The following is a 10,450-nucleotide window of genomic DNA, read 5'->3' on the forward strand; positions in this document are numbered from 1 at the left end:
TTAGGGGAGGGAGTCGGGGTCCCCAAATTCAGGGCCAAAGGGAGAGAAGGTTCCTGGAAGGGGTGGTGGCCTTGCGGTTGCAGGGTCGCCTCCAGATGCCTCACGGGGCGCCCTGGCCAGATTCCTCCGGCGAGGCCGGGCGCTCCGGGCCACACACAGCGGTGGCAGTGCCCGCAGAGCCGGGTCCCCACGCGCCCCCGCTGGCGGCGACCCGGAAGGTCCCCGCGGCCGCGCCGGAAGAACGGCGGGCGGGGCGGCGTCAGGGCGGGAAGACCCAGCGCGCGGTGACCGGCCGGGACGCGGCGGTGGCTCCGCAGGTGAGGGCGCGGGCGGGTCGGGGAGGGGCTCGCGGGGCGCCCCAGGCCCGCCGGGCAGCGCGGGGACGGCCGGCCTGCGGGAGGCTGGCCTGCAGTTGCAGGTGGACGCCGTTCGTGCCCCCGCTTTCGGGATGAAGACGCGGGACGCGGCGAGTGGAGTCACCGGAAGGAGCCGAGCGGAAGCGCAGCGCGGGGTGGGGCCCACGGCGCCTGATCCAGGGCCCTGCACCCAGCGGGGCTCCGGTACGATCCTGGTGCCAGGGTATGTCCCCTCCGGCGACCTGGGTGTGTCCAACCTCCTGGACTAACGTGCTGTGCCGGCCTGTGCCACTTCTTGCAGTAACCCAGTTATGTGTGAGTGTCCCCTTAATGACCCTGGTTCTAGGTGACCTCTGGCAGGAACCTGTGTCCGTGTGCTTGTGTTCATGTCTGGCGGCCTTATATAAGCAAGGTGGAGTCCTAGCAGGATACCTGCGCAGGTCAGCTCACCTGGCCTTGCCCTGTGGCAGGAGGGTGTGGGTGCTAGTTTACAGATGATCAGGAAGAGATGGTAACAATTTAAGAAAGGAGGTTAGCCCTGGTGGGGGCTGGTAGCTCCTTTAGCCCTTAAAACAGAAACGGGGACACTTGGACATGTACAAAGGGACCGGCCAGGTAGGGAGTAGGTAGGGAGCCCTCAGGGGGGCCTGTGGCCGGGAGGGCGGCAGCTGCTCAGCTCTGTCTCAGTCGCTGCCAGAAGGCAGCCCAGTGTGCCTTGCTTTTCTGATTTTTCAAGACAAGGGACTCTGAGGTATTTGTGAGATCTCCTGATTCTTAAGCGCCAGCAACTGTTAACCTAAAAATAAAAGGCCCTTCAAGTGAGTGGCATCAAGCATTTATTTAAGATCAATAAGAATTGCTTTCGGACCAAACGAGTGGCTCAGTTGGTTAAGAGCTCACTCAAGAGTGTGCGCTCTGAGCAACAGGGTTGCCTAATTGAATACATGCCCAAGCTGAGCTGCCACTGAGCTGCCAACAGGTGGCAGGATGGTTCAACTAAAAAAAAAATAGATTTTTGGGACACACTGATTTAGGCAGAAATCCATCTAGTGTTGTGATTAGAGACAAAGGTGTTGAGTATCTATGAGAAGAGAGGCATTTCTATTGGTGCAGATAACATAACATAGTAATATTAAATCTAAACAATGTTTTAAATCTTCAGTCCCAGTTACTTTCATAACTGCTTCCTTGTTACTTTGCAAACAGCTCTTTGGGAAACAAGGTTGCACTCATTTGTGTGCTTAGCCTCACAGGACCCTGGCTACTGGGAAAATCAGGTTCTGTCTTCCTTCCCCATTCCTGAGTGGCGTCTGCCATGTGCAGTCCCTTCACTATTATAATACCATTTTATATTTGTGACATTTGTGTGTGGACAAGTCTTGGCCTCTGGAAGACTGGAAGGGGCTCTCTTCCCGGGATGGGGAGGGGCATGTGGTCACCCCTGGTGAGCAGAGGGTTCTGGGAGCCGGGAGGTGTTTGGCAGATCCAGCACACCTGGGAGTCAGAGCAAGGACGGCCACACCTGACTTCTCCCCCAGTCCCTTGGGCAGCCCTGCAGGGCGGCCCCTCCAATGCTGCTCACACCCCACCTGGCAAACAGACACATCTGAGGGACTTGTTTTGGCCATTTCTGAACTCGAGTCACAGATGTCAGATGTCCTGGGTCATGCTCTTTCAGAGTCTGGGCGTCCAGAGTGAGGCCAGACCACCTGGGGGCTTGTTATGCTCCACAGTCTCCCCCACCCGTGCCGGCTGTGCTAGCAGGACCGTCAGTGACTCCTGTGCCCTGTGGGGAATCACTGACCTCAAGACTGTCAGAAGGAACAGAGGGGAGAGTGTCAGGCGCTGGCGCCCAGGACCCTTCTTCACTCTCCTGGGACAGCCGAGAAGTCTGACTGCGGGGAGATGGCAGATCACAGATTTGTTCTAAGGACTCAGACTTTCCCCCCAGGACTGGGAGGGCAGATGTACTTTAGATATTCCTTGAGTCAAAAACCCTCATATAACCAAAAGATATTGAGCAATAGCGTCTGCCCCAAATGTTCTCAGTGAAGTTCCTTTAGCGGCTGTTCGCATGTGTCAGGCTTGAAAGAAAGGGGAGTATCGGAACAAGAAGTTCCCGCCCAGCCTTCCTTGGCTTGCTGCCACTTTGAGTTTACTCCTCAGCCCTGCCAGGTGGGGGCGCTCCATGCCCACCCTGGGCAGAGCCTGCCCTCGGCCCTGCCTGCCGTTTTCCTGCCAGCCTGGCTAACAGTGTCCTGACCCCAGAGATTGTTCTAGCATCATTGTTCAAAGGTCGAGTGCTCCTCCTGTCAGTCTAGGGGCATGTGTGTGACTCCCTGGAATTCTCCCGTTTCTTCTATCCTCTGGTGGCTTCACCTTACTGCCGCATACGGTCCCAGGAGGAGAAGTGGGGTGGCTTTCGGGGTGGTAGCTTTTAGAAGCCAGTGGTGGGTGTTAGTGACAGAATGGTCACCTGGAGCCATCGTGTCTGAGAGTCCGCAGGGTTCCAGACTCGCCAGGCGCCTTGTACCCGTTCTACTCACCTGTCTCCAGCATCCAGCCTGGAGGTGGTTTGTCTCCGCCGTACAGGTGAGGAAGCTCAGGGTGTCAGGGAGGCAAGTCGGCCAGTGCAGTGGCAGCCGTGTGTCCTCCCGCTTGCTGGCTTGGCCTGAGCACAGGTGCCCTGTCATGTAAAACGACACTGGGGCTTTTGCACTGAGCCAGGCTTTGCACGTGGGGCTGCCTAAGGCAGTGGAAAGGCCACCGAAGCCAGAGGTCAGACTTGCCACAGCTGTGATGAACTGTGTCACTGATCAGAAGTTAATCAGAGGGCAGAGAAGACCTGCCATCCCCTGTGCTGACTCTGTTTGCTTATTAACTAAACGCAGCTCTGCTTTCTCTGTGGTGAAGAACTTGCCATGTGACTGAGTGCCGTCTCATGCACACAGTGGAGCTATGGTTCTCTCCTGCAAAGGGGGACCCGTCCTCAAAGCTGTAGTAAGAGTAACCTTTGGGGGAAAAACTCTGACACTCATGAAAACTGTCCCTTCAAAATGCCTCCTTCCAGGCTTGCTGAGATGCCCGTCATGGTGGACGATGTCATGAAGCTGCTGTGCTCCATTTCTGAACAGAAGAAAATGAAGGCTGCCGTCAAGCACTCAGGGAGGGGCGCCCTAGTCACAGGGGCTGTGGCCTTTGTTGGTGGCTTGGTTGGTGGCCCGCCTGGACTAGCCCTGGGTAAGTGCCAGTGCCTCGCCGGGCAGCCAGCCTCATGGGTGTCAGATAAAGGCCTCACGTCCACAGAGACCACACAGAAGTCTCCATCCTGTGTGAGGAGTTGCTGAGTTAAGGTTGTTCCTGTGACATGATCTTTGTGTCCATAACTTGGCTTGTGAACAACACAAGCTTCTGTGTGAATGTCTCAGATGCAGGGGGTCTTGAAATGGCACCCGTGTCACGCAGACCTGGATGGAGGACCTGGATGCCAGGGATGTGTCCTAGAGTCTGCACCTCAGGGTGACACTTGGGTAGCCCCCATCGCCTGTCATCATTACAGGTCACCGCAGAGGGAACCAGGAGGCGAGGGAGCTGGGAAGTGTTGGGCACCGACTAGGATGCAGTTGGTTTTTTTGGATGAGGAGCAGGGAGAATCACCGTGTGGCCAAAACCACAGGCTGTGGCCTGAGCCATGGGCTGGGGTGGAGTTGGAGAGCTGGCTGGTCGGGCCTGACTTGGGGAGAAGCCCAATAGGGCCCCCCTCGAGGTGCCTGTGATGGACCCTGCAACCCTGGGCATGTGCTGAAGGCATGGCCGGCCACATCAGCTCAGCAGCCTTCCCAGAGGCCCCCGCGGTGCCGGGCAGCCTGGGCCGGGGGGCAGGGCCTCAGGGCGCTCAGTCTGGTAGAAATCCCCTGTGCGTGCTGGAGAGGCGGCCGCTTTCTGCTGAGGGCGGCCTCTGTCTGCAGCTCGTTGACAAGGCTTCCTGCTCTGTTCTTCCTTCAGGGGCAGGACTGACGTTCAAGGACACTGCATTAAGCTCAGGCCACATGGGGAGAAAGCGGGGTCCGCATGTGGGCGGCCTCAGCCCTCCCATCTCTACATTCCCTTCCCAACTCTGATTAGTGAGTCCTGACTGCAGCCTCCTGCCATCCTGGAAGCAGCCAGGCAGGGAGGTGACACGGCCGTGCCTCTTTCCTCAGTGATCGTCCCGCTCTGTCCCAGCCTGTGATGTGCCCAGGGGACGGCTTGCTGGCATCACTTGTCATGTCGCCATGCTCAGATGCTATTTTGGGAGCACACATTTTACTCAGACTCAGGGGAAACTGGTGGAACAGGATGCCAACAAGGGGACTGGGGACTGGCCACTGTCTCCACCTTGTCATGGGCTGGAGCCTCACTTTAGCCAGAAGGCAAAGGAATTTTCTCTGCTCCAGGGAGCGAGTAATCTCCTGGTGTGTATTCCTGGTGACTTTAGGAATGAGGTGCTTCTCTAAATCAAATATTCGTGTTCTCATGAAGGGTCAGTGCAGAGCAATGCAACTCCTGCCGGCTGTAGTGTCGTGGAGAAAAGTTCCGGGAACTTGTAAATTCCTGGTTTTCCTTCCCGGAACGCTCCTTTCTTTGGGACAGAGAGGAGCCTGTCTGGGGGCCATGTGCAGCCTCCGGGACTTAAGGATGGCGGGCGTCCCACCAGAGGAGGTGTGTGCAGGGGTTACTGCCCATCAGGTGAGTCTGGCCTGCTCAAGGGTTCTCTCTGGCCTGGGCTGCATTCTTTCAGACAAACTTCTTTATTTCTGAACAATATGAGATTTACAGAGAAGTTGCAAACACGGTGCACAGAATTCCCATGTATCCCTCACCAGTTTCAGTGCCTCTGACGTGAACACCTGATATTCCAGGTTCATGAGACAAAACTAAGAACCCAGCACTGACACACTCCGATTCCCCTTGTGCAGACTGTATGCGGTTTGTACCAGCTTTTCCATTACTGACCGTTTTCTGCTCCAGGGTCCAGCTCAGGGGACCTCATTGCCTTTAATCGTCGTCTCCTTAGTCCCTGGCCTGTGACAGTCGGGGACCTTGCTGGGTTTCATGGCCCTGAAATATCTGAGGAGTGCCGGTCGGGTGCTCTGTGGACGCCTCTCAGTCTGGGTTGCCTGGTCCTTTCTCCTGATAGACGGGGTCATGGGTTTGGGAAGAGTACCGCGGAGTTGAGGCGCCCTCCCCATCGCAGCGTTTCAGGGATTCCTGACATCCACGGGCCTCCCTGGTGATGTTGACCTGACCACCTGGTTAAGGTCGTGTTTGCCAGGCTTGTCCACCGTAAAGTCACCGTTACAACTTCCTGTATGTTCTTTTGAAGATAGTCAGGAAGTGCAGCCAGGCTGCAGCTTTGAAATATGTGAGCACCGGTGTTTAAAAATCAGGAGACTCATAAAGATACAAAGTTGTATTCTCTGTGGCAGCAATTGGCTGGCACATGGTAGCTGCTGCCCCTTTGGATAGGGACCGTGCTCTCCAGGTCCCCACAGGTCCTCTCAGCCCATGTCACTGCTTTCAGTTACCTGCCTGGCCTCAGAAGGCACTTGATTGGAGACCCAGCCCTGGGCCCTTCCTGCTGCAGACCCGCCCTGACTGGGGTACGTGGCACTTTCCGTTGACTTGAGGTCTTCCAGTCCCAACTGTGCCTGAACTTTGATGACAAGTTTGCATTTGCAGTAATGTTTGCACCCTTTGGGTGCAGCACAAAGATAAATAGTTGAGCACATTAAATTGCTTCTTGATCCTCATACGACTTTGGAGGTGTTGTATGGAAAACATGGCTTCACGAGAAAAGGTCTCCTTACCTGTCCCCAGGGCCTGTTAACCACTTGAGTTCACCGGAAATTTCTAAAGCTCAGGGGCAAGGAGCCTATGAGGCACTCGGTGGAGGAAACTTGTCCCCCTGAGAGGTGCTGGCCGTGCACTGGCCTCCCAGCCGTGTCCTTTCTGAGCAGAGAGATGTTGGTGGGAAGCGTGGGAACCTCCAGCCCTTGCAGAGGCTTTTCGGTAGCGGCTCTGGGCGGGGAGACGCTTCATGCTGCGTCGATGAGTGTGGGCTGAGGGCAGGGCGTGTTGGGGTGTCAGTTATCTGAGCTACACGGACAGAAGGAAGACCCATCAGCCTTTGTCCTCCGAGGGCCTGGCTGAGTAGACACGAAGCTGAGCCCACTGTGACACGGTCGTGAATACCCACTCGTCACAACGGGGATGTGCTCTGGGCCAGCACCCAAGGCCATCATTTGTGAATGGGGCCTGAGTAATTGATGGTTCTTTGTCTTCTAGGGGGCGCCGTCGGGGGCATGTTAGGTGCCTGGATGACAAGTGGGCAGTTCAAGCCAATTCCGCAGATCCTAATGGAGCTGCCGCCCGCTGAGCAGCAGAAGCTGGTGAACGAGGCCACCAACATCCTCAGGCACCTGGAGTGGACGGATGCTGTGCAGCTGACCCTGCTGGTCATGGGCAGTGAGGCCCTACAGCAGAAGCTCCTGGCCATGCTGGTGGGCTACGTTTCCAAGGAGCTGAATGCTGAAGTGTGCTATGACGACTAGGCCGCCCGTCGGAGGGGCTCTGGGAGGCGACAAGAGCTGGGGTGCCAGTCATCGTGTGTTACCTTAAGCTGCAGTGACAGCTCCTGCGGGACAGGCGTCCGCTGTCCTGTGTCATGTTCTGGGAATTCTCAGTGAAGACCTGGGGCTGGGAAGCCGGTGAGCAGCACAGGCGGCCTGTTGCCGAAGTGGCGGGAGCTTTCCGAGTCCGCCCTCCTGGCATGGAGCGTGGAGGAAGGTCCCGTGTTCAGCTTCTCAGCCGTGAACATGGCTTCTGTCCGAGCCCCTGGTGACTGGTCCCCCTCCGGGCCCAGGGTCTCGGAACCAGGGAGCCGCCCTCCTGGAATCCTGTTTGCCTCCCAGCCCCTTCCCAGTGGCCTCACGAGGGACAAGGTCAGGGACACACAGGCCACTCCATCCAGCCACGTGCCTTCGTCCGCCCCATCTGAGTCCTGCGTTTTAAATGCATCACTTTCAGTAACGGGCAGCGCTGCTTCTGAAGTCACCAGATCACCAACCATCTCTGAGTTATGTCCCTGCCCTAACGTTTCCCTAACACTGTAGCCCCTGCTTTTATGCTTTCACAGCCACCACAGGCCGCTCATCCAAGTGCAGTCAGCTTCTCTGAACGGCGCTTCTCCCACGTTGGTCCTGGGAAGCACCCCTCACATTGGGAGTCCTTCACTGGTTCCCAGTGTCGGGGAACCAGGGGCGGGTGCCGGGTTTGTGGCTTTAAACAACGAAAGACAGCCCGACCCCAGTGCCGACCCCAGTGCCAGCCCTGCCTCTCCACGCCCTGTGCTGCCAGGGAGTGTGCTCTCCCGTTTCCTCTAGCAACCACAGCGCCAGGGCGCAGACTTGGGGCCTCTCCAGGGACAGCAGCAGTGCCGGCCCCCCTGGGGGTGTGGGGGGAGGCACTCCTGTGAAATGGAGTCAGAGCTCCTGTGTGTGAAACAAACTTCAGGACGAATTAGAACACACGGTGCTTAAGGAACGACGGAGCGTTTGTGTCTCAGAAATTTCTCTCCAGCCACAGTCCTGGAGCTGAGGCCGTGGCCTTCCTCATATATGTGCTGTGTGAGTGATGGGGGCCGGCGGGGGCCTCTAGATGATTCTCCTAACTCAGGGGGGGCAACCGGGGGGTTGGGGACCTCCCCCATTCATGACTCAGGTGTTGGGTCCTCTCCTGCCAGGCCCAGGGACATGGTCCCAGCTCAGAGGTCCCACACCAATGTCCACTGAAGCCCCTCTCCGGCCGGCCTATCTTTACAGCTGGGAAAACTGCCCTGGGAGGGGAGGTCCCACTCCCGACCAGGTGGGGTCGGACGCACATGCCTTGTGAGCCACCCTTGCCTTGCCGGTCCCGGGGTGACTTGTGGTCAGCTTTGGACACAAGAGGGCCCCCCAGACCTTGAGTCCCCTCTCCAGCAGGCACTGAAGGCACTTTCCTTTTTCCCCCTCAGGCTCTCCATCAGCTCCTGTGGTTTTAGTATTTGTACTTAGTATTTATTTGTAAAAATCTCTACTTATTTATATTTGAATAGGCCACACCAGCCTGGTACAAAACTTAGAAGACACAGAGAGACAAACGTAAAAGGAAGGCTTTCTCTTACACCGACGCCTGCCCCAGCCCCTCCCACGACACAGCCACCTAAGTCACCACTTGCTTGTGTATTAACTCTGTTTAAAATGGTCTTCGAAAAAGATTCATTTCTTTTTATTTATCAATGTTTATTGCTGAAAAATTAGAAAATCCAGAAGAGTGTAATGAAATAAAAAACACTACAAAAACCATTACCATTCAGGGAAACACTGTTACCAAGTGTGGTGTATTCTGTGCAAATCTTTTAATGCTGTGTGTCTGTTCCTAACATATTTGCATTCTTGCTATTTAGACTCTTGGCACACTTTCCAATTAACATTAGTGATGTAACTTCAATTCTTGTAAACGTGTGTGATGGCTGTATAATATCCACGGCACTTAGCTGTTCCCCTGGTGTGGCTTCCTCTGTAGGTTTTTATTATTATAATGCTGGGTGAACATTTTTGTGTTAATACTCTGTTTGTATTTTGGGTTATGATAGGTGGTCTTTAGGTGTGTGGCCGCGTCACGGGCTACGCGGGACCAGTGTCCCTAAGGAGCAAAAGGGAGGCTGTACGGAACTCACTGGGATGACCCACAGACTCTCTTAGTGACAGCCTCATTCTGAGCGTGAACCTGGCCCCCAAGTCCCCACCTGGTCCCTTTCCCTGGACTCTCCTGAGAGGTGGGCCACCCTGTCACGTGATTCAGGACCACTCCCTCCTCTGCACAGGTGGGGGAAGTGGCTGGGGACCCTGCAGCCCTCAGCAGGACCCCTGAGTCTGTGTCTATTTCTGGAGCCAGGATGTGGGTGAGCCAGCTGTACCGAAGCAGGGGTGAAGGTGAGGAAGGGGGCTCCCCCGGGGGCTGCAAGAACCACTCCTGTGGTGTCCTTCGCTCTCACGCCTCTGCCACACTCACAGCTCTCCTGACACCGGGTGTGCGGGGCTTTTCCCACACCCGGCAAGTCTCTGCGATGCCAGCTGGGTGTCTTACGATTCAATTCCACTCTGACAGTAACGGGAGTTCATGCAGACCCCCAGGTTAAGGGCTCAGTCCCACAAGACTGCCCCCCTTCAGATGCCGATGGCAAGTCCCAGGGGTCACCTGTACTTCTGACTGGCCAGCTTTACAGCAGGGTTCCCATGACCCCCTCTTTGGGATTGCCAATTTGCTAGAACAGCTCACAGAATGCAGGCAAACACATTCACTGGTTTATTATAGGATGTGATAAAGGTGCAGACGGGCAGCCACGTGCAGAGATGTGCAGGGCAAGGTGTGTGGGAAGGGGGTGGGGCTTCCACGCCCTCTCCAGGTGTGCCCCCTGCCAGCACCCCACCTGTTCACCAGCCCCAAGCTCCCTGAGCCCTGTACTTGTGAGACTTTTACGGAGCTGAAACAGAGACAATAAAATGGAGTAATAAGCATTGCTCAGAGAGCCGCTTGAAATGGAGCCGGAGGCCGGAGGACCTGTGGCCTGAGCACGGCTCCCGGCTCAGTTCTGGGAACGACGGTGAAGGTGCTGACCTGTTGCTAAGCTCAGCCCAAGGCCGAACACCAAACCTCCCGGGTCCTGGATTCTGCAAGGACACATGTGGCCCTCCGTCCTCCTCCCCATAGTGACCAGACCATGCGCAGTCTTCACCTTGGAAGGAACCAGCGCGCTGGACAACGGCACCTTCGCTTCCATAGCGGGGCTGATGGATCCCAGCCGACCTGGCCGACACCCTCCATCTACATGGAGGACCACGGTGAGAACAGCCCCCATGGCTTTCCCGGTGTATCCCTGCCTTTCTCAGTCCCTTCGGAGCACAATTCAGGTTGTGACCTGAATCTGCCTGCATTGCAGTCTCTGCTCAGTTAGATGCGTTTCTTATTCTGTAGTCCCGCCGAAACTGTGTGTGTGTGTGTGTGTGTGTGTG

At 56.3% G+C, this 10,450-nt stretch overlaps 1 protein-coding gene across 6 annotated transcripts; it reads left to right on the forward strand.

Annotated features, from left to right (window-relative positions):
- The first annotated feature begins 245 nt into the window (after positions 1-245).
- On the forward strand, positions 246-8,991 carry LOC109382917 (protein C19orf12 homolog). Of its 6 annotated transcripts, none has more exons than XM_019642793.1 (3): positions 246-317; positions 3,427-3,596; positions 6,684-8,991. In XM_019642793.1, exons 2-3 carry the CDS (start codon positions 3,437-3,439, stop codon positions 6,947-6,949), a joined length of 426 nt encoding a protein of 141 aa, XP_019498338.1. In that variant the 5' UTR covers positions 246-317; positions 3,427-3,436; the 3' UTR covers positions 6,950-8,991. The 6 variants fall into 6 exon arrangements, with proteins under 6 accessions (XP_019498338.1, XP_019498364.1, XP_019498324.1 ...); XM_019642779.1 differs by lacking the exon at positions 246-317 and adding an exon at positions 324-579; XM_019642785.1 differs by lacking the exon at positions 246-317 and adding an exon at positions 486-671.
- The last annotated feature ends 1,459 nt before the right edge of the window (positions 8,992-10,450 follow it).

Source organism: Hipposideros armiger, unplaced genomic scaffold (genome assembly GCF_001890085.2).
Source record: "Hipposideros armiger isolate ML-2016 unplaced genomic scaffold, ASM189008v1 scaffold_4, whole genome shotgun sequence".
In the NCBI taxonomy this organism is placed as follows: domain Eukaryota; kingdom Metazoa; phylum Chordata; class Mammalia; order Chiroptera; family Hipposideridae; genus Hipposideros; species Hipposideros armiger.

Bases quoted from the DNA above. Each gene is read 5' to 3' on its own strand.
- LOC109382917 (XM_019642779.1), top strand. From the start codon at position 449: ATGAAGACGCGGGACGCGGCGAGTGGAGTCACCGGAAGGAGCCGAGCG. The intron at 580-3,426 runs GTATGTCCCCTC...GCCTCCTTCCAG, and splicing joins GGTACGATCCTGGTGCCAGG to GCTTGCTGAGATGCCCGTCA. The intron at 3,597-6,683 runs GTAAGTGCCAGT...TTTGTCTTCTAG, and splicing joins CCCGCCTGGACTAGCCCTGG to GGGGCGCCGTCGGGGGCATG.